Below are 24,048 nucleotides of genomic sequence, written 5' to 3' on the forward strand. Positions count from 1 at the left end.
CAGAATAAATTAAACAATATATAAAATACATGAGAAGAGCAGACATGAGGTGTATGAAGACAAGACCAAAAAACTGATGATCATCAACGACAGCAAGCATTCACACAGAGGGCTACCTGGGAGCAATGAATACATGTCCTTCAGACTCAAAACTGTTTGGCAGCAGTGATTCAAAATCTGCAACAGAAAGGGGAAGATTATCCGGGAAGAGCAGTGGGCAGGGCAGTGGGGAGTTGTGGGTAAACAGCGGCTGTTCTTCAGAGGTGCGGGGACGCAGAAGGGAGTTTACCATAGCAACACTGAGGTATCATGGGAACACTAGCGTTAGCCAATATGGTGCCTAAAATGCAACCTGACTCTTAGTGGATGACTGCTTTTAATTCACAAGCACTCACATCTTATAACTTTTTTAAAATAAAAAGACTTTGTCAACATTTCCTGATTGATCTAGTTCGGGTCTAACATATTTCGGAAGTCTGAGAACTGACTTGACCAGACGTGATGTGTCAGGAAGCAAGTTCTCACACAGATTACAGACAATGAGTGCTTTTGAGATCAGGCAGGCATCAACATGGCCAACTTTTGCAGGGGAGGTGAGTGAAGGTCCTGATGGAAGTGGTCACCCCTCAGATTGGCAGGAGAGAGGGCTCCGAGAGACTCATAATCAGAGGAGATGCATTGCATTGTGAAGGGCATGTAAAAGGGCAACTTGATTTCATCTGTCGTACACAAAACACGCAAAATATCAACCATCATTGCAGTAAACAGGTGAGTGTGTGATGAATCCATGTTATTTCCTCATTCCATCACAGCCCGCAACTCTGTAGAGCAGAGGAGCCAAGAGTTGAATTTCAGAACTAAAATAGAGTGCCCAGGTAGTTTTCCGCCCACAATGCCGTGCACATCCAGGGTCGGGTTTACTGAGGAAGTGTTGGGCCATAACCCTGGCGGTCTGAGGGGTGAGGAGGGAGGGAGACAAGCTGATGAAGACAAGGAGTACAGAGGGACGACAAAGAAGTCAGGTGCTGCGCCCTGACACCTGACGACATGAGGGGAACCTGGGTGGGCAGGACACAGCTCAGCCCTGTAAGGGTCAGTCTGCAGACTGCAATGCCTGCAGCTATGGAAAGATACTACGACAGCTAACAATCATAAGAAGGGTTTTAAAATATCGAAATCACTACATCTACAGTTATATTACGTATAAAACACTTGAAACCCTAATTTACTTCTTATTTTCATGTACATAATTTATTCTGACGTTTTATTAGAGCTAACTAAAGAGTTAATATTTCAGACCTACCTACATAATCAAAATATTACAGCAAACTATTTTCCACTATACATAGTGAAGCTATTGCTCTAACAAGAGGGGATTTTTCTATCAATGCCTAATGGCACTGTAAGAAAAAGACAGAAGGAGGAAGAAAGACAAAGTGAAAGAGAACCGATGATGAGGAAAGAGTAGAAAAGCAAAGTGAGAAAAAGAGAGAAACATGGAGAAAGAAAATGAGAAGGAAGTGAAAGAGAGAAAGTGAGAGAAAGGAAGACGACAACCCGTTTGGAGCTATCCACAGAAGGAGAAGGATTAGGAGGGGTGGACAAAAGACACGTTTTAACAGAGAACATGAATATCTGTCTTCCTTGGGTGCAGTAGGCTTTTTATTTGCTTCTGGAGCAGCAGATATGTGGGGTAGAGGATGACGTTGGGGGACTGGAAGAGCTATAGTGAGAGATGTGGGATCTGAGCTGCAGCAAGAGGGCGAAGAATAAGAGAAGGAGTGACAAAAGAGGGAAGAGGAGGAAGAAAAAAAGAGGGGAAAAGGGGAGGAAGAGGAGGGTCCTGAAGGCAAGACGGGCAGGAACAGAGGCAAGCAGGCTGGGACAGGTGAGGGTAGGGGGGAGGTCAGCAGGTGGGGAGGAGGAAAAGGGGAGGAGGAGGCAGCGGTAGGGTGTAGGAAGTAAAGGTAGGGAACGTGGACCAATATTGAGTATACTTGCCCTTGGTGTATGGCACTGTGTGGATCCATCAGAGAAGGAGTGAGCAAGAAAAGAAACAGGAGATCGGGTGGGAAGGGGGGGGGGGATCACAGACAATATTTTATTCAATTACTGTTTGAATAAAAATATTGTTTTCTTGAAAGAAAGAAACCAATTTAAGTCAAACAAGACAAGAGAGAAAAAAAGAAATGAAGAGCAAACATCTTATTTGCAAGAGCAAACGAGGAAACGGAAAAACCGATGGAAGAAAGAAAGAAACTGGAAAATCTAGGAAAGGAAAAACGGTAAAGACAAAACCAGTAAATGTGAGAGATAACCAGGGTGGAATAAAAGAAATCAATCAATCAATCAAATGAAATGAATGAAAAGAGGGGAGCAACGGGGGTCTGGATAAAGAAAGGATGAACGAGACAACACGTGTCCCCATTCAGACCCACAAAAACTCAAACTCCCACATTTGACAAGCCCTTATCCCAGGGGCCGTGTGGGAGTTTATCTACTGAATGATTCCAAAGCTGAGAAACATCACACACAATCCAACGGAAAAAGAAAATAAATTAGTAAATCAAAAATTTAAATCACACAGATAACAGAAGGAAATTTCCCCAAATCAGAAAACTCATCATAAGGAGTGAAAAGCATGCGTGTTTTCACAGTTTTTATAAGAACATCAAATACTTAAGAGCACAGATGCTTCAGAATCATTACTTGGTGGAGAAGAGGCGAGAGCATTTGGCAAAAAAAAATAATAGCACAAACGTCACCATTATTTTCACCTGAGTAACACAGTAAAACCACAGCTTTCACCTTTCTGTCAGTTGAGTTATTTTTTTCTTCAGCCAGTGTGAAGAAAAAACATCACCATTTTACAGCACAGCATGAAGACAGGAGGGAACAGGGGGCAGTAGAGGAGTCGAGGGGACTCGAGGTATGATCCTGCCTATCAGAGAGCGCAGAAAAAGGCGGGAAAAAAAGGGTAGGAGGGCAGGGAGGGGCGGGCGACTCCGCTCGGACACCCCCTATGATGATGTTGGAGACCCAGGACAGAGGACTCAATAAGAGTGTGAGGTCATATTTGGGAGAGAGGGGAGAATAAAGCGGAAAGAGAGGAGGAGAAGAAGAAGAGAGAGACAGAGAGTGAAGGATGCTGGATATTCCCAAGTACTTACACTGCACCTGAAGGATCTGGTCGCTCAGATTGGCCTTGATGTGGTTCTCACTATATGTGGGCAGTACCAACCCTAAACTGAGGTAACGAGGCAGATGCAGAAAATCAGGAAACACATTTTCAATTCACGTGTAAGCCGTCACATCAAGAAACACAAACACAGATGGTCCCGCTTCAGAAAGACATTCTGCAAAGTCACACGCTCATTTCCAAAACAGGTGTGAAGATCCTATCAGTGCTATTACTACTATTTAATTTGATATTTCCTTTGGCAATATGGCAATCACGCGAGCCAACAGTTAGCTGTTAACACATCTAGCAGATACGGAGCTAACATTTGCACGTGTTAGTTCTTGTTTAGTTTCCACCAGCACCTGAGGGAAATATCTGGCTCAGCTGATAAAGCTACATTCTCCAGCTCCCCTCCAACTTTGTCTGCTGCTTGGTGCTGAACAAATAGCGCCGTCAGTCAACGAGAGACTTTTTATTTATTTTTGCTGGAAACCGGTGCCTAATGTGCTACAAATGACACTAATGAAAGCAGAAAGAGTGAAGCAAAACAGTTGAGAAGCAAAGGAATGAGCTGAAAGACGCTTTAATGCTCTTTAATAATCGGGAGAACTGCAGAGCTGGGGAAGTTTGGTACTATGAGGAACATCTTTAAAAGTGCACCTAGCCATCTGAACCATTGTCACTATAAAACATATGTGAGATGAGCTTTTTCATAGACAGCAAGTCATTTATAATAAAAAGTCAATTTTGCTTTGTAATATCTCACTGTCACAGTCTAAAACTATTTGATCTACATTTGTTTTATGTGCTTCATATTCCCCATTTTACCAAAGCTAGAAATTAAAAAGAGGAAAAACAGAAATACTTGTTCGACGTCTTAATCTGTGATGCTATGCAAAGCTAAAATATAACTCAGTAAGAGGCAGCAACACTACCGTTGACTGGAATAAAAAACTAGTATAGATTTAAAGAAAAAATCCTGTCATCAATTTTATGAGCAAAGTCCTCAGTATTGTCCTAAATTCGAAAGTGTAGGAAACATAGGAGCAGAGAACGTTGCAGATCACGCATGTAATCTAAGATGCACTAGAATTCCCCTTTCAGTTCAATATTTATAGAAATGGGCAGAGAAAGCTTCACATGGACTCATCCAGGACCAGGCACGCTGCCAGCCGACGTAATAAAAACCACACATCAGGCATTTGTAGGACTATTGAATATCATAAACTGCAATTTTCCGAGTATTGCCTGGAGGAAACATCATTATGATGAAACCTCAAATGTTCAACCAAGTTTTCAGATGAATAAACTGTGCAATTAATTTGTGCTTAGAGTACCGTCAAGGATTTTTACGAGAGAAGAAAAATGGTTCTTTAATTTGGGTGATTCAGATGAATTATTTAATGCAAATACAAAAGGCAAGTGAGCAAGCCGCCTTTATTCAGTGATAGCTTTTGTCTCTTCTAAATGTGTGATAGCGACAGCGGCGGTTTCAACGCGGCTGGTTGATAAGTAACAACATGGTGACTGAAAACAGACGAATAAAAAGTGTCAAAGGTGGACTCCACTCACAGGTTCGAGTTGCACAATCGTTTGGCCTGAGGTCAGATGATGATGTTTGATTTGAATCCTACCTGTAATCTGTACCATCCACAGGCGTCCATGTGTACGTCCGCAAGGCCTCATCTATGTACCTCTGTTGACAACCACAAAGGGATTCTGATAAGCAACACCGTCACATCCTCGTCACGTCCCTTCGCATAATTGGAGGGAAACAACAGCTTCGAAACATACTGAATGATTCAGATTCATTACAACACTGTTCAGGAAGGTGTTACTCTGGATCATTATTGAGTGTCATATACTGATGACTTGCCTCATCAACTGATTTAATGAGCGTTTTGATTTTCCTTTGCCCTGATTTGCCATCAATCATCAGTCGGCGGATCTAAAATGGGAAAGAGAGGGAGAGGGATGCTGCGGGATGAGTAGGCATACAAATATGCATAGAAAGGGAAAAGACAAGTGGCGAATAACAATTTCCCCAAGGCGATCAGTAAAGTATTTCATCCATATAGAAGAAAGAAGGATTACACTAAAGATAATATTTCACAGAGGTTGTTCTTACCTCCTCCTTGTTGCTGTCCTCCAGCTCTGCATCGAGAAAGTCCAGAGTGACGGGTTCCCTAAAGTTAATGATCTGAACAAAAGGAAGAAAAAGCAGAGGAAGATGGAGACGTCTAAGTTTAGCCTGAGAAAGAGAACAGACTCATTAGACACAGGGCGGTATGAGAAGTGGGTCCTACCTTAGGTCGCAGGTTGGGATGCAGCAGCACGTAGCCATTAGGGTCGATGGCAAAGGTGTAACCATTGGCTCCAAGCTGTGCAGAAAGAGGATGAATGAGGATAGGATTAAATAATGAGCAGTGTAAAAGTGCTATGAGAATGATATTGAGTGTACAGCCTGCTCACTCGGTATGTAGGAGTCTTCTTTTTGATTTCGCTGATTGCAATGTCTACTCCCATGACTCCCAGGATGAGCTGGTTCTGTATGAAGAACACATAAAGCAATTATTAGGTCTCTATCCACAACCCCTGCTGGCATCAGAGAATCACACAGAGCTGCTCGCTGTACTACGAGCGTGCTGATAAAATCTCTGTCGCCGCCGTCTTTGACTTCACTTTGAGTGCAATCTGATTAGCCTATATTTTGTTTTGTTTCTAGTTGATCTCGTTTGTGGCCTCATCGCTGCACCGCTGCATGAGTCTGTGCTCTTTGGATGACAGTAGATACTACAGCTGGGTGGTTGTGATGTCTGTTGTCACCTCAGGGGGGAGGTGTTGTCTAGAAGAGCGGGACTTGGCTGTATGCCACTATAAATGACTGATGATGGTCAACGACACCAAAGAGAATCAAAATGAAAACCTGGAGCCGTCCTGCTACAACACCCATCGCAGGGTGAATAACTCTATACACTTGTAAAGGTTGACCTTGTTGTTTCTACCTGGGAGCTTGCACTATCAGCGGTGAGGTTGAACACCGGCATCGTCCCAGTAATGACAAGGCCCAGACCCTACAGGAACACAACAAACACAGAAATACAATTAAAAACATTATAACTAGTGCATAATTAAAAGTTCCAACACATAAAGCTGCAAATAAATGACTGAAATTATAACTGAAATTTAAAAACAAGGTAGAAGAGGTAAAAGATAATGACAAAATAATTTGTGTAACAGTGTTTTTGTCAGGAAAAAATATGAATTTATAACAATCACTGATGATTTATACGTGAGAAGCAGCAGAATGATTCAATACTCGAACGTTGAATTAGTCTGCAGAAAATATATTTGCTGAATTTGATCAAATTCAAATGTTCTCCCTCACCAGAGCATCCTGGTAGACATTTGTCCACTGCACCTGCTTGGCTCTAGGCCCAGCCAGCACCATGGGGCGGCCCAGGACATCCAGGTACTCCTGCACCAGCAAAAGCCACACACACATTAGTGTGAGCACACAATAATCACACGTAATCAAACAGACGTTTATAGTGCTTGTCATGTACAGGCATTAAACGCAAAGAGCTGGAAGAGCCATCATCTGTCATAAAGCTATAAGACCCTGACCAGCGTCCTCGCTGTCACCACATAAACCAGTGGGCCACCAGCAGTAGCAGCAGCAGCAGCAGCAGCAGCAGCATCCAGGTCCTGCCGAGCCATAAAGCCTCTAGTCCTGAGTCACTCAAGGCCGTTTTTCATCATTATGAAGGAGCTATTAAAAACACATTAGGGGTGTCAATGGCACAACGTGCAAACAGGCCATTCTCCCAGAGGCTCTACTGTCAGCACCGGCTCTGTGAGAATGTCCCACAGCGATTGTGAACAGAGGTGAGGGGTTACGTCTACGAGCAATACATCATTTTCACTATATTCTCTTGTTCTCAGGAGCCATCACTGCTGAGATGTTTTTTTGTTTTTCTTTTTTGAAAACAACCTATTGATCCGTGTGACTCTGGAAATGATGTGTAAATGGTCAAATTATTGAGTGAGCGACCTCGTGACATATGGAACAACCACACATTTTAAAAGCAAAAAAATCCACCTCAGTGATGGGACAGTCGCACGTCGTACTCAGTGCCACAGCTGGGAAAAGTGTTATCTTATTAAATTTACAGCAATTACAGAAGCTCCAAACTCATTCAGCAGCCGGTGATTGTAACATTGTGGTTTTCAACACAGTGCAAATAAATATAAAAAAAGATGAGCTAAAAAAGACATGAGCTCTCTCTGGGTACAATGTTAAGATATACAAATATTAGTAGTTCTTCCACCTAATTTGCATTATGAAAGGACATTTCCACCCTCTGTGTATCTATCCTTAATACACAAAAGGGTCGCCCTGTGTATGTGCAGCAATTTCAGTATTATGCTTTTGACCGTTTGTTTTTCATCGCTTGAACAGTGAGGTGCTGACAGGCGTAACCTATTCTATTATTAGCTCAATAAAAGTCCAGTTTAACGTGCCACAGGGAGATATTCCATCAGGACAATGACAGCCAGACCTTTTCACAGGATATAGGGGAAATTTTCCGCCTGACTAGAACAATCTAGGAAACATAAAAAGTCAGCAACCAGAGATGGGCGATCCAAAGAAGCCAGAGCCTTATAGACTCCAGCAGCAGCATCTCTGCACGTTGAATAAATGCTTCCATCTCCCAGAGTAACATAACAACCATGATTACACTGTAAACTCCGTACTACAAAGACAGCCTCCTAACTCCTCTGAGCATATAAGCCACAATGCTTGAAATAAGTCACAAATAAAATACAATTTCTGTCACAGATAACCACACAGAGGCACAAAATGTAGTATCATTTATTTTCAAATTGTTTCCACAATTGTATGATGTGAGATGGTATGGAAAAAAATACAATAGTTTTGCATCTGTAGTCCATCCGTTATTTGAATGTTTTCATTTTAGTCAAGTGAGACTACTGTGAGTGTGTGATGTTGAAGGGCAGACTACGGTTAAATAACATAAGGCAGGCCAATGTGTCTTCTGGGCCTATACAGAGAGCTGTAGTCACCAACCTTCAGAAAACCTATTAGAGTAAGTGGCAGTTCTCACAATATAAATATGCCAGAGTTAATGGAACAGCTGACAGTCTATTCTGGGCCGTGAACGCTCACCGGGGCCGAGAGGGAGAGGAGGAGGGGAATGAGGGGGCGGAGGGGTGAGCGGAGTAGCTACCCCACCTCTCAGCAACTGAGTCAATTTATACAGATGGTAAGACGCTCTCCCAAAAGCTCCTAGAAGCTCTTCGGGAGTGGACGGTGGCAGGGCCCTGGGTATGTGACGTACTGTGACTGTGTGTGTGAGACGCACCTCACACAGCAGTGAGGAAGAAAGAGACGGTGAGAGAGAGACAGATCTGAAGCTTTTTATATCAAAGCCTCCAAAAAGAAGAGAAAACCGTATTTGTTATCGCTCCATCTCCACCTGTCACTTCTTTTCTTTAGCCATCTAGCTGTGCTGTCTTCTGGCCCTTTGTTATAGCGTACTTAAAGGTATCTGCAATCAGTGTAATTATCATCAGAGCAACCATAAAGGAGAATAGACTAGCTTCTTGTTTGAAACTGCTGCTTTTGTGGATTCCTTAAGGTCTATATATCTTACCTGGGTGTTGATTCTGATGGCTCCAATTGATGGTATTTCAAAATAGTAACCTGGAGATTAAGAGGACAGAATTATTCCACTATTAAATCAGACGGCTTGCATGTAAGCTTTATCATAATGCACGTCTGTGTTTAACATTTTCAAGAGTTTAACAGTCACAGTGTGTCCACAAGTGATCCATTTGTCAGACTGGACTCTAATCTTCTCCACATTATTAGACACATCATCTCCAGCTGATGATGTTGAGCCACACAGACATGGCGGAGCTCGTGGCCGTTGACCTATCCACGCTCATGGCTGTGCTGTAAGATGTAAATGTGGAGGCTCATTGGGAAAGTTGAACCCCAGGCGCTGCTGCTGCTGATTAGGAATGGAGGAGAGTGACCGACTGGGTCAATAACCATACCGCTCCCCAAGTTATTAAAGCCATGAGTGTTTACACAACGAGCCGCAAAATGGAGACAGCATCCCTAGAATGTTAAAAGGCCGAGATGACTCTCATTATTTGGATACATTATGCGCTGTGCCACAGTAGTTTGTGTTGATATTTGCCTTCTCTGTCTCATTCGTTTGCACACGTGAGCTTGCAGACATTATGTACGTGCGCACAAAATCACAGGGTGCAGCTATTTATTATGATGTTGTTCAGGGCAAGATTCTGTCCCGGTGCATTTGGCTGTTCGCCAAAGAGACGGACGGCATCTGTCCTTGTTATGAACATTTACAACTATTAACTGGATAAGCTCTATATTTTCTCAGAGTTTTCTGTATTAATTGTTATGTAGGTTGAATACAATATTAATATGCAATATTTTAAGTACAACTATGTGTTTCCCTCTATTTGTATGTAGACCGACATGAAAACACAAGCTGTCATAAGTTCACAGAGTAAACATGTATAACTAATTTCATTCATAAGTTTGAGGATTTACTTCTTTTGTGGATGGCCATCTTGAATTGATGTGAAATTATATCTACTAGCTTTGTATTAAAAACACTTTTGTGAACGTATTAGGTTCACCCATGCTGTATAACACATTTGCTGCTTTCATCCTCTATTTCACCTATTTTTTTTATTTTTTTGAAGCTAACTCCCCTTTCTACCTCTCTACTTTGGATTTTGTTCCACGGTGTGAAAGCATGGAGAATTTTTTCATTGTCCTCAGAGTCACACGGAGGTTACTTTCTTCTTAAGATGGGATTGCAGCTCAAGTGAGACAACAGCCAGCATCTCCAAGTGGCCTAGTTGTGTGTGTGTGTGTGTGTGTGTGTGTGTGTGTGTGCGCTACTACAGTTGTCAAATGTGTGCATGTCACGGGTGAAGGGTTAGGGCCTGTGGAAGTGTCAGAGAGCTAGCTCTGTTGGAGTGAGATACCAAAGAGTAATAAGTAGTGAAGATATGAGAGGACAGCTCCATTGAGGCTGTTGTGTCAACACTATTGTCTTTTGTTGGCACAGACTTTAGTACCATGGTAATCACAAGTCGTGAACAGCAGAGAGCATGTTGGCACAGAGGCGTAATCCTGGACTTTCCCGAGCCTGACAGGGAGATGGCATGGTAATCACCCAGCTACCAGACTACTCCTGCTAATTAATAACAACTTCTGAAGCACTTGGCTCCACTGGCAATAAGCTAATCAACGGCAGCAGTTGGCCGAGGCTTCATACAGACAGTTAAAGGCCTCATAAAGGGGCAGCTTCAGATAAACTGCAACAATATTAAATCAAGCCACAAAAGAGAGGACGAGAAGTGGGGTATGGTTTGAAAATAACAGTGTTCAAAACACAGCACAGCGACCACAGTCTGAGTTAGGTCGGGCTAAAATCATCTGAGTCGACATGAGATTCATGAAGACAACGCAGCTAAAGGAAGAGCAGCTGAGTCATACGTGCTGTCAGACTGTCAGTCAGAGGCAGGGCTACCCATTTACTGGGTTATCTTAGGTACTGTGGTGGATTCAGATTGAATTAAAGTATTGATCTGAACATGGCATGTAGTAGGAAAGACTCCTGGAGAAATCTTAGTGTATGCAGGATAAAAAGATTTACAGGTACATCAGAAGTGTCCTTTATTTGATTTGATCGCATTGTGATGGTGGGAAATGTCACAGTCATGGTGACAGTCAATTAATCAATTAGTGACTTTTTTTTTTTTTTAACATACAAACACATGTTTTAGAAACATCTCGACCACTTACCTTTATTAGCACAAGCTATCCACTGCAAAGGGGTGACATCATAATTATGCTGGCCAACGGAAAAAGTGAACACACGAACCTGGATGGAGTAAAAAACAAATCAAAGAGGCAGAGATGAAACGAAGAAATGAACTGTATGATAGAAAGGGCAGATTAAAACAGTTTAAAAGAATTTAAACAGCCAAAAACGTTCCTGCAGAGGCAGCAACACTACAGCAAAACGATGCCCCACAAACCTACTTCTGGATGGCAAAAGGTCCAGTGTCACAACAACTACAACGCACAAATGTTGGCTATGATTAGATTAGCCTCCCAGGCAACTCACACAACTGTCTGCAACACAGGCTGCAGTGAGAGAGTTGTCAAACTGCAGATTATTCCTATATGACAGCAGCCGTCAAGAGGGAACTGGATAGTAACAGATATCAGAATAAAAATAGGTGGGACAGGAGAGGTGGCAGTGACAACAAGACAGGAACAAAGACACAAACTAAGAATCTACTGGCTGTAATTTTAGAGCCTCTGATGATAAAGTGGCTAATTAGTCAGAAGGTCAGAGCTGTTAACACCAGCAGCAAAACAACAAAAAAGACAGAAATACAGAGAAGGAAAGAGAAACTGAAGGGAGGGGTGTGTGTTTGTGGTAGTAGTGTTGGTTATGGTGATGGTGAAGATGAATCACATGAGGAAAAAAATCAGGACAGCCAAAATGGAAGTGAAGAAAGCTTGGAGAGGACATTATGTGCACAGATTGAAGCGCTTGGCATGTCCATCAGCCTAACTAATATGACTGTCTGTGTTATAATGAGACAACATCAGCAGAAACCGGTGGGAGACGAGAAAGGAAAAGGGCCGGGTAAGACAATTTTTGGACACGCATGATGTTTCAGGCTGGCGGAGTGAGTGGATGAATAGATAACAGCATGATGGGAACAGACTTACCGTTTTGTTGGGCCAGTTGTACTTCTCAAAGATTTCCTGTGCACGATCCTCACCGCCATCTGTAAACATCATTATCATCTTATTGCAGTTGGCCCTCGGGGCACTGCTCTCCTGTAGCACATGAGGAGAGGAGAGGAGAGGAGAAGGGAGGGAGCAGAGCAGAGCGACGACAGGTAAAGATGAAGGGAGACAGGTTAGGGAGAGTGCAATAACAACAGTGGCATTTATATAACTTGGATAAGCAGTATAAAACCACTCCTCCTGTGAACCCCCATACATGAAGGCTTTCAAATATTAAAGAAGCTCTACACACTAGGTCTATTCCGTCCAAAATATGCTGTGCAAACCCAGCGAAACCCAGCTAAATAGAGAAGGGTAGAAAAATGACTTAACATGACACTCTAGAGAAATTAGTCACCGTGTCTTTCCTGGAACACCAATATTTTGTGTGCCATTGCAGTTTTTGGCATTCAGCATTGATACCCCCCCTCCCCCATCTGCACGGCAGCTGCCATTGATGTGCAGGCCAGCGGCACGTCAATCTGGAAAGATTCTAATAAAGATAAATAATAATGCTACAATTACATATTTTTATTGTGCTTCTGCCGCCAATCATCAAAGTGAGTCTGCCGCAGACAGCGATTAAAGGGCCGTTTTATTTCTCAGGCTGCTGGCAAAGGGAAGGGGTGTGGGGGGGGGGGTGGGAGGGCAGCCAGTACTTGGCTCTCTGCCTCCAAGCCCACCAGAGGAATATAAAGTGTCTGTGGCTGATCTCCTCTAGGCTGCGCTCATCAATCATCCCATCAGAGCCCATTAGGGTGGCAGCCTCCTAAAATACACAGCAGCATACGGAGCTGAGGCAGCACCTGTGTCGAGAGCACATGGACGCCTGCTGCTGACAGAACTCACCACTGTGCTGGCTGCTGCAAACGGCAGCATCACTCCACTGCAGCAGCAGCTATAATCAAACCTTTTATAATGATTCTAGAGAAATGTGTTTTACAAAACTGAAGCCCTCACTGTCAGCATGCTTTCATTACTATAAATTCAGCTTTTATCATTCGATTAGAGAGGAACTCCGGCAGCATGTATAATAACATGCCGGGAGCTAGAGTACGTCATTTCAGTATTGTCATTTAAGACATGGACAAACATGCTTGCTAGCATTTCCCTGCTCTGAAAGACTTGTTGACTCTTACATTGAGAAGCTGTTCAAAGGCAAATGTGAAGCCAGACTTGTAATCTGTGGTTCCTTTGGCTTGCATGTGCATGACGGCCTCCTTGAAGATCTTCTTGTTCCGAACGTTAGCCTGGACCAAGGTCCTGAAGCATGGAACAACAGCATCGGCCTTCTCATTGAACTAGGACAAGAAAGACAAAGACACACATAAGCATATCAAGCACAGTATGTTAACTAGTTTCTCTGGATAAAACACCTCAGAGATTTAGAGAAAAAAAAATTAAGTTTGCATCCAACTGCTGTAAGATTATTGTGTCTCCTGTGTTTAGTTTATGGAAACAGGATGCAGACATGGGTGTGTGCAGATGCAAGCTGCCCTGTTACTCTCTGGCTGGCAGTAAACACCGGTAATTACAACTTTCCACACAAAGAACAGGTGCACTAGAAATACCATTGCAAACCACTGAACAGAAACCCAGCCAAGGTAATATCATCGGTCTCATCTCATCTACCAAATTAGCCTAAACGTGTGTATGTGTGTGTGTGTGTGTGTGTTGGATACATTTATATTTGTGTGCAGTGTCCATACATGATTACAATATTAGCAGGAATGTCTGTAAAAATTTCAAATGTAGTTTCTTTCTAAAGACCAACTTCAAAATCTATCAACATTTCCGGGAAAGAAAACTACTTTGGAGAAAAAGCTGACATTTATTGTGGTTTTGTGCCTCATACACAAATTGGCTCAAGAAGAAATCAAAGACACAAATGTATGCAGAGCTGCACATTCAATAATCATCACAGTCATACTGCTTAATATCACTTGTGTCATAAAAAGTTGAAAGTCATATACAGTAGTTGTAAAACGGGATTAAACAAACAAGCTTGGTTGAGCATCTGTAATGAAAATGGAAACTTTTTTTTTATTGTAATTACTTATTATGACATTACAGAAGTGAGGCGAGTCATGAAGAAAAATAGACACAAGAGAGTGTCTGATTATTTTCAGTAAATGTTTTGTCATTAATGTTTTTTATTTGGGGTGTGTGTGTGTGTGTGTGTGTGTGTGTGTGTGTGTGTGTTGGCAAACCTTTCACAGCTAGCTTCTGTAAGCCCTCACTGTCTGTATAGGGGTGAAAATCAGATGTGTTCCTACCCAGATTACCATACTCATTTCTTGCTCTTAGAGCTGGGATTTAGAGGCATACAGTGGCTAACAGCAATGGATTATGAAGGATTACCGAAGGAAGTCTGCAAACAGAGTCACCACACTGAGGATGTAGATGCGGTTTGTCTGTTTGTGTGTGCGTGTGTGTGTGTTTGTTCGTGAAAAGGTCCTAATAGAAAGGTTAGTAATCAGCCGAGAGTGAAAGAAACAGAGACTGACACAATCCCACATGGAAATCGGGAGAAAACAGAGAAAGTGTGCAGAGAAAACAAATACACTGTAATGAGCAAAGTGTAGTGTTTCAACTGGGAGCAAACAACTGGGAGCACTGTGAGTACACTGTGCCGACACCTGACTCCCTGCATGATTACCATCTAAGTACGACAAATATTTGTTTCAGGGGTGATTTGTGTCATTGACTCATTAAAATGATGATCTGCAAACTTCCACTCACCCGGGCCACATTGACGTAGTCGTCGTCTGATAGAGTGTCCAGCATCTCCACAACAGAGGTTTTCATGAGCTTCAGAGTGAGTCCGCTGACACTTCCACTCCTGCAGGAAAGAGAAACAAAAAAACAAAAAGCCTTTTTAGAAGCTCAGTTACATGAGGACAGGTCTGAATACTGTTACTAGCTTCATATATGAATACATATTTTTCTGCCCAACACTTGGCCTTGAAATTGAAAAGAAAAGACGAGAACCAATAATCTTCTTCTGAGCTTGAGGCTTTCTTCAGACCAACAGGTGGCACTAGTGCCCTTTGAAGGAGACATCTCGCTCTAGCCAGGGGGACATGTTGAAAGAGAGACACAGTGAGATACTCACACATCCACAATGATGACCATGTCCTTTGGAGATGACGCGCCTTGGATATACCTGCACAAAAGACACAAAGAAATCACTTTAATTTGTTCCCATTATCTTTTTGAAATGCACTAAAGAAACAAGCCAAAGTCACAGTGAACTGAGACATGATAATGTAGCGTGGCCATGGCTGAGCCCATTTAAGCTACAGAATACAGAAAAGGCTTATGAGCTTAGAAGAGTTAATAAGTTGTACTATATACTTCAGTGTTGGCAACAGCTACTGTCGCCTGACTTCAGCACAGATACTCTATACTGAATCACAATGCCAACTTTAAATAATTACTACATGAGCCAAAGTAATTGCTAGTTTATACTCTAAAGTAAGTACATAATAATACGTCCACAACAATGGCCTGTAGTGGACTGTACAACCTCTCAACCAAACAAGCCACACACTTTTTAACCAGCCTAGTAGTGGTCTAAAAATAAACAATATATATATATAGTCAAAGACTTCATGTTGTCAATGAGTATCAATACTGTAGCTCAATGGCTGTATGATGGTTTTTGGTTTAAAATAGTTTTTGATATTAACTTTGCAAAACGTTGCTTAAATTAGTTAGTGCAAATTTCCTTTCAGCAAATGTGACATTATTTATATCAGTTACAGGCAACCAAAAGCTGTGGCAGAGAGTTGTTAATGCCTGTTTAAGGAGTTTAATTGAATTTAGTGGTGCTAAATCAATTCCAGTTTTTAGCTCTTTAAAAATACCCTGATTTGTTGACATTTCTAATACCAATTAACATGACTAAATAAATGCGTGTTTAGTGTGTCCTAAACAAGAAATGATTGTTTAGGATACTAATGAATATCTCGAGAAATATAATTAAAGTAAAAACAAAATCAGACAAAATAGACCATATTTGTAGTCACACTATGGTGACTCATATGGTCTATTATTTATTTTTAGTCCCTAGAAACTTATATAAACTTGTCAAGTAGCAGCCTGAGCAGTGTTGACCTGTTCTGTGCATAGCTTGTGCTGAGCTAAGTGCTGTCAGTAAAATAAGATAGCTGATGTCCTGTTTCTTTGATGACTCATCAGTTGGGTCTCAAGCACATTATTTACTCTGGCGGGCTCTTTGTTGGGGGAAGCACAAGCTGCTTAAGACTATTATACTTCTGCTGCAAAGAAACTCCTAAAATAGGGCTGCTCTGGGTGTGTGACAGCACGGTGTAGGCCCACGAGGCAGAGGTGGCACCAAACTATCAAGACCAAACAACTTCTGTCCTGGAAAAGACTCATGTTTAATGTCTGTCCACAGCTGACAAAGGTTGACAGAGGAAATAATAAAAAAAGAAATCTTATTCTGCGCCAGTGGCGATTAAATTCACATTTACTCCTGATATGAAGAGAGGCTGATGAACATTATAAGCTTTTCCACGGCACACTGCAAAGCGAGGGGGGTTCAAATGTGGGTACTAGTGTGACATACTGAGGAATGAGCAGGCAAGCAGTTAGCAGCCGTCTTAGGCAGAGGCAAGTAATCATCAGGGGTCTCTTTCTGCTGATTATCAGCTGTTCCACTGAGTGTGGAGAGAAGCCAGCTGCCTGTGGGCCAGAGAGGCTTTTTTCTTATGCTCGGCCAAGCTGATATGGAGGTAGAGCAATGAAGCCCCACTAGGCTTTGCCACTACTCTCACAAGTCTCAGCGCTCCCACTCACTGGCAGGCGCCACTCCAACCTGCAGAATGACCCCTGACCCATGTTCAAGTGACATCCCCCAGCACATTGCCTGTGCTGCTCAAATCTGTTTTTTCAGACACAACCTGGGCCCCACTCTGCTTGTTTTCAGCAGAGCGGGGCCCCAACGGAGCAGGGACCCAGCACCAGCACCGCCATGCATTAACTGAGCATGCCCAGAGTGAACATGGACTAAATGTCTGTGTGTGTGTTTGAGAGAGCGAGAGAGACATGCCGAGTGAGAGAGAGGGTGTAGTGGGTGGATGGGTGTGTGGGTGGATGGAGGGGGGATCCAATTATTTTCAATAATAAAGAATACCACATCAAAGGTAGAACTTCTGCAGCTCTCCACAACTGTGTGGCGTATGAAATCAGGTCTGGAACCATGAGGCATATTGGCATGCATGACTTTTATCAATTTAATTACTGAAATCTTAATTTGAGGGAGTGAGAGGCAGAAGAGGAGAGAGCTGAGACTCCACACAGTGGTGGCTTCTTTCTTTAGAGAGGATGGGGTTCGTGAAAGTGATCATTGATGCAAGACGGAAACTCGGTCAGAATGTGGCCCACGTCTCCACTCCCTCAGGCTCACGGATGGAGACACCCTGTCTGGAGATTGAAGGTGGGGGGGGGCGGTGGGGGGTCATTTAGTGACGACCAACGCCTGCAGACCAACTGCAGGATTTCATTAATTTCTCTGGTCTATTTCTCATAGTGGGGAATGGTCCTTTAATGGGACTACAAGTTGTTTTTCAAAGGCTAAATTTTAATTATTAGCCAATGCAGACTTCTATTACTAAGTCATTATAGGTCATCTTCCACAGTCCCAGTGTAAAATCTCACAATGGCGGACGGTGCAAGCTTTGGTCTTAAAATCTGCTGCGAAAATATCACTTTCAAGCAGATCATTTCCCACTAACTCTGAAAGAGGCAACATTGATCAGCAGTAATGGGGTTTAAGAGGAATGTGTGAGCAGTGATAGAGTAGAAAAGAGTTACACATGAGCCAGGATAGCGTCACTCAACACTGAAGCTATAGTGCTGCCACGGCTGATCTTCGCTGCAGATTGACTTGGTGTATCAGCACTCTCTTTCTCTGCCTTTCCATTGCCTGAAGTACAATTGAATTTTCTCTGTGCCTCTGAGCAGAGTACATCAGGATCACAGAGAGCAGGATGGAGTCAAGAATTTTTAGTTTCCACCAGGCTGATATGCAGTTCTACGGTTCAGACAGATAAAAAAAAATCATGAACTGAGGCCGGTATCGGTGCATAATTCTCCACATTTTGACTCATGGATCCAGATGTGTTGTTTCTGCATGGATTCCAGTCAGTAATTACCTCTCAGCTTCTGCCCACTGATGCCATTCTTTCCCTGTCATTAACCAGTCTCCTGTGTGCCAAGGCCAGGTGACAAGCAGATGGGCCTGGCTGCCGCTGAACTGAGCCCTGTCGTCCATTCTGTCCCACGGCCACGCCACCATCAGCCAGCAGCGACTACATATCGGCCTATTTCCTCTCAGCCCAATCGCTGAAAGCTATGGTTAGTATCTGACCATTGGATCTGAACCATCATAGCTAGTTATAGCCTTTTATTTCAGACGTCACTGTTGTATCTACATACTGTATGAGTCAGAGCTGGTTCTCTGTGTGAGCAGCTCATTTCAGAATGAGGAGGATTTAGAGGGGTTTTGAACATTTTGGCCTCGCTATTAACATAAATGAGGGTGCCAAAACATTACAAAGACCTTAATCAAATGCACCCCTGTATAACTTCACCACCTACTGTGGTCTCAACAATAAAACAGAACTACCTTTCTGACAGTTTCAACAAAAACGTATGACCTTGTGAAAGTAAAATTTATTTCAGAGCTACTGTATTGAAATCCATTAGATTGTACAGGTGTGCCTAATAAAGTGGTCAATAACATCATATCACATGTAATTGCACTGTAATTAAAAGTGCAAATGTCCATTGTTTATTGTTTTCATAATGTGAGTCCATGCTACTATTAATTGAATACATTAAAAAGCAGCAGGAGGGACTATGAAAAAACAATGCACACAAAAATACAACTAAGCATGTGAATTCAATCACAAATATGTATGTTACCATATGTACAATCACGGCCTGATTCGCGAGCAGCAGACATGTGCTCTTTACACTGAAGTGGAACAAGGTATTGGTCTAAATGAGGCGATTAAAGCAGCAGCATTCACAGTCACTCCCCCTATAAATCTAAAAGAAATGCATATACAAGCAATGAACACAATGACATGTTCTGCGTAGCGGTGATTGTATTTCACTCTTTTTGCAGCCGTGTGGTAAAGCAGTCTCATTGGAATTCATGAAATAGTTTTATCATGGTGGAGCGTTGTAAAATCAATACATTAAATGTGCCTGGGGGCTAACTCTCTCAGGAGATTGTGTTTATGCACCCTGACCCATTCAACAAAGTGCTGTGCATTGCATTTAAATTGGAGGAATTATCCACCTCATACACTTCCAAAACATGCAACACGTAGCATGATACATAGTGGTTCAGGCTCGTGTTGCTGTGTTACAATAAGTGTGCATGAAAATCTGACAGTATGTTGAAGTAGAGTTTCATCATTAGTTGTTGTGAACTGTGTGAACAGTGAGTGGCTGCATTGTACAGAGTATATACACATAATGAGAAGGAAAAGACAGATGAATATACAGTAGCTTCTGTATTGTGTGTTTTTCCACTGTATGTGTTGATGTTGTGAATGTTTGAATCATCTTCACACTGATATGCAGAAGATATTAGCTAGGTTACCATACCATAATAAGAGGACTGTATATAACTGTGTTTGTGTGTACATGTGTGTATGTAGACGTGCTTGTTTGTATGCTCCCCAACGTTGGTGATTTTGTGTTGTGCTGATGGGCTTATTATTTTATGGACTGCTGATCTCTCAGTGCACCCGTGAATGTGGCAGGCGAATAAAGATTGAATTAAGATAAAAAATATAGGAGGACGGTGCCCAGAGAGCCTGGAGGAGAAAGAGATGTTGTCTGCGGTTTATTTATTCCACTTTCTGCTGATTATTGGAAGTGTTGGTACAAACATTGGCATTTCCATATTTTCTGCCATACTTAAGAACAGCACAATTATTTTTTCTTAAAAAACAAAAAGTCATATTTGAATATGTATTAGTCATATAGGAATACACCAGTAAACATAATGTACAGTGGCAAGAAAAAGTATGTGAACTTTTTGGAATTTTATGGTTTTCTGCAGATCACATTTTATGACTAATTAATGCAGAAAACAGTAAAACTCCATTCACATACTTTTTCTTGCCACTGTACATGTAATGTATGTACTGTATATATCTGTTTTAAATGATATACAGTATAAAAAGTGTAATAATTACTACATTGTGGCTCAAACAGAAATATATTTTTTAGTTTATTGTGAATCGTCTAGTAACCCTACAAAAGCCTTGTGTCACCTTCACTCACCAATAACACACAGACTTTTTTTTTTTTTTTTTGCCTAGATATTGGGAATGGTATTTTGAGGAGCTTCGGCTTCAAGGACTGACCAGCAGTCATAATATTTACAAAGAGGTTAGATTGACTTTTTGAAGAAATCAATATGTGATATAGCCTACATGCTGTTGTGAACCCGGGAGGTAATGGGATCTTGCAACGCTTGGCTAACAGGACTCCATGCCTGTCTCTGGTCATTTCTCTCTTCACCCTTTTACTTTTCCCTCTCCCTCTGCCTCACTTCACCCTTTGCTTCGCTTCCTGTGATAACACGAACAGACATTATAATGGACAAATGTTAATAATTAATGTCAGAGCAATTGGAGACAATTAATTGTGCTGACTGGTCCATTAATTTTCCTGGGGCTGTTGGCGAGGGAGCAGATGGGAAGAAAGTCCATCTGTAGAGAAAGTCCGCCCTCCGATATTTTCCCCTCTTGTCCAGGTGAACCTCAGAAGTTCACCTGGACAGCTCTAGCCACCTAAGCCACACCACCATCCATCAATCCCAGTGAAGCTACAAGGTTTATTAAGCTACAAACTGACTGTGGAATCTGGCTGCTACTTTCACGCTCCACTGTAAATCTTTGATCTCTGGGGCTATTCCCAGAAACAGTGTTACTGAAGCATGTTCTTACAATTGCATCGATGTATTACAGTTGCTATAGTGGTGTTTGTGGCATATCAGCCCATGTGACCTGATGTAACTGTGAGTTTTTGAGAAGAAACAAGCTGATAGGTGTGTGGGAGGATGTGTGAGACAGTGTGTTTATCTGTGCTTGTGCATTTTTAACTCGACTTGTATGTGAAGTCACTTTATATTGTTAAATGAAATTGTATAAATCTGTCCATGGAAAATGTCCATTAACATAAAGTAACCTTTATTTTTTACATACAGGTTTCCTTCTAACTGTCAGTAACTTTAATACAAGACACAGCAGTTTGATATAGTACCTTTCTTTATGCATCGTACTGTTTATAAGTTACATGTGTTTTCTGACAAATTGAATGAACTAAAGACACAAAACAAACTCCACCATCCTTCACTTTCTTTTTTGGATGTCAGTGCTAATGTTGGCGATGTAGTTTTCTGAGTGAATTGTGGGCTTTAAACAAGACTATGATACTTTTAAAAGAGGAATGAAATGCTTTCAATGATATGCGCACTGGCTCATTTCAAAATCTTCATGGGTATTGTTGCTACAGTCTGACTTGGTGTGTTATCACTGCGGTGGTTAATGTAAACAAAATTTTGATACCGTTTTAGATATTACTTTATTTCATGAAACTTGTTTAGTCCTGTTAGTCTAAGCTATAGCATTTACCATTATGCTGTCAACAAAACGTCTGGCTACTGAAGGGAAGTCTAGTAATTTACATTCATTTGCAAAGGTGAGAATTTACATTGAGATTATACTTTAACACCAAGTGTTGCATTGATCTTTGCACCTGTGTCACTTGGGGTAATTTCACGTTGTGGATTGAGTTACTGTCCAATGATGGCTGCTGCTATTCTGTTAACATTTTTATCACACCCCTGTGGAGTGCTCTTGTAATGTGCACGATTGGCCAAACTCTCCATAAAATGTCACTTGGGAAGACAGCACGTTAGACTATAATCACACAAGTCTGACCTGACATATCATGACACTCCCTGCCACGGCCCCGCCGCTCGATGCGGCTGGGCGCAGAAGTTGCTAAGCAACAGGCCGCACGCATGTCAAAGGCTCCGACATGAGGTAAGGTTCGACCGAAATGACAGTGACAAACATGGAGGACCAGGGGGTGACAAGGTGTTCCTCTGTGCGAAACTACACCTCTTCCTCTGTGTAACCTTGTCTCACACGCTGCTGCCGCTCAGCAGTCCCTCTCATCTTTCTGCTTTCCTGTTCCTTCCTGTCTCTGGGAAGAGCTCCCCCGTCAAAACATGTGTTAAGAGAATTAAACATTGACAGATCGAAGACAGGATTCTTGTTTCAACTTGTCCTTCTACACAGTGCTTTGTGTTTTGCAGTATTTTCCATGTATATAGTACTGCCTACTATGACAGCGAAGCAATAGGGAGACTAGTTCAGATGTTACCCTAAATTGTTAGGGAACACCTCATTAGTCTGATGATTGCAGGTGCATTGAGGTGTTAGGCAACTACATATGTTTTATCATTAAAATGAACAATCTGTGATGAAACAAAGCTGCCACCACTGATTATAGGTCAAACTCTTTAGTTACAGTATGTAAAGCAATATGATTTACAGCACATGGTAAAAACAATGTGACTCCTATGACTGATTAGTATTGACTGAGTATTTTCTCTCTGGTACAACGCGACAGTACAACCACAATATTGTGACATTTAGATTCGTCTTTTTTGTATGTTATTATGTGGATTGTTCCTTATGACTAGCTATACCTGAGTAAATGTTAATTACATGCTGTTTTAATTTTTAACCTTGATAATAAATCCCACATAATCATCGTAACTGATATAATGATATCTGTGAAAAGATGGGACTATAATGTCACTGACTAAACTTGAAGCAAACTGCAGATTAATATAGTGGTAAAATTAAAAAAACACTAATGAAAACTGAGTAAACTGAGTGTGTGGATTTATTTTAATGCAAGTCACTGTTAACTGTTGTTATGTGGATTGTTTTAACAGCTCAAACAGTGTTTAGTTAAGTTCAACTGAATTTCAAGCACCACCATGTCGTTTTTTATGGATCCGTAATTTGTATCAAGTTTTTAGTCTTTTGTATTTTAGGATCATGAGCTTCAATCAAACTTCACCAGAATGTAAATGATTACTGTTCTAATCTTTTGCTTGTTTGGTCTGAGCTCGTTGACTTTATCTGACAGCTTGGTCTGACCTCAAACAGCCACTCAGCTTAAGCAGGACCGAGACAGAGATGGAAAATGGGGTCAGGTCTAATCAACACTGCTGTCATGATTATGTCCAGTTCACTCCAACCTGTAACCAGGCAACAGGCAGGGCTGCCACAAAGCTGATGTGACAGTGGCAGGTGGATTGAACATGGAAGGACGGACAGGAAGCTTGGGCGGGTGTGTGAAGTCGCTGTTTGGCTCAGTGCAGCCTAGTTCTGTCCAGTCTGTCACACTCGCCCTCTGTGGCACTCTGTACAGGGATCAGCTGTTGCACTGAGAACCGCAGACAAAGGTGGCCACTTCAAACAAAACATTAGCCCTATCTCGTTTTGTCCCCGTAACCACAAGACAATGCATTCTACATTATCACTTACCGAGATAAATACGGGTCAGGAAAACATTTGATCTCATTCCATTAAAAAAAAAATCCTTTATTTAGCTGCAGGCTGGAAAAAAAGCAAGAAGGTCTGCAGGAGAAACTAAACTGCACTGGAACTAACACAAAAGAGAATTTAAGGATTTAAAACACTACATGTGGTGAAATCTATTTGGAAAATTGGTATTTTAGTATTGAGCAGTTTAATGATTTGATTTTAAATAATTGATACTGTATGTGTAAGTCAGTTACTTCAAAAATGAACAAAGAGAAGAAGATCAGGGAGATGAAAAGACCTCAGACTAGCTTCAGCACAACAGTGAAAGGAGAACGCAGTGCAGGGACAGAAGCTTATACTTTCACTGT

The 24,048-nt window shown here is 41.8% G+C and overlaps 1 protein-coding gene across 2 annotated transcripts in view; it reads right to left on the reverse strand.

Moving 5' to 3' along the window:
• cacna2d2a (calcium channel, voltage-dependent, alpha 2/delta subunit 2a) overlaps positions 1 to 24,048 on the reverse strand; it is a 126,695-nt gene that overhangs the window by 9,466 nt on the left and 93,181 nt on the right. For both annotated transcript variants that reach the window (XM_026346891.1, XM_026346890.1), the window contains 15 exons: positions 15,175 to 15,225; positions 14,802 to 14,901; positions 13,199 to 13,360; positions 12,000 to 12,110; positions 11,058 to 11,136; positions 8,860 to 8,909; positions 6,570 to 6,659; positions 6,187 to 6,255; positions 5,654 to 5,728; positions 5,488 to 5,562; positions 5,310 to 5,381; positions 5,058 to 5,129; positions 4,816 to 4,877; positions 3,171 to 3,247; positions 117 to 177 (listed from right to left, as the gene is read on the reverse strand). In XM_026346891.1, the coding sequence (XP_026202676.1) occupies positions 117 to 177; positions 3,171 to 3,247; positions 4,816 to 4,877; positions 5,058 to 5,129; positions 5,310 to 5,381; positions 5,488 to 5,562; positions 5,654 to 5,728; positions 6,187 to 6,255; positions 6,570 to 6,659; positions 8,860 to 8,909; positions 11,058 to 11,136; positions 12,000 to 12,110; positions 13,199 to 13,360; positions 14,802 to 14,901; positions 15,175 to 15,225 (1,206 nt within the window). The remainder of the gene's footprint in view (positions 1 to 116; positions 178 to 3,170; positions 3,248 to 4,815; positions 4,878 to 5,057; positions 5,130 to 5,309; positions 5,382 to 5,487; positions 5,563 to 5,653; positions 5,729 to 6,186; positions 6,256 to 6,569; positions 6,660 to 8,859; positions 8,910 to 11,057; positions 11,137 to 11,999; positions 12,111 to 13,198; positions 13,361 to 14,801; positions 14,902 to 15,174; positions 15,226 to 24,048) is intronic.

Source organism: Anabas testudineus, chromosome 5, assembly GCF_900324465.2.
Source record: "Anabas testudineus chromosome 5, fAnaTes1.2, whole genome shotgun sequence".
In the NCBI taxonomy this organism is placed as follows: domain Eukaryota; kingdom Metazoa; phylum Chordata; class Actinopteri; order Anabantiformes; family Anabantidae; genus Anabas; species Anabas testudineus.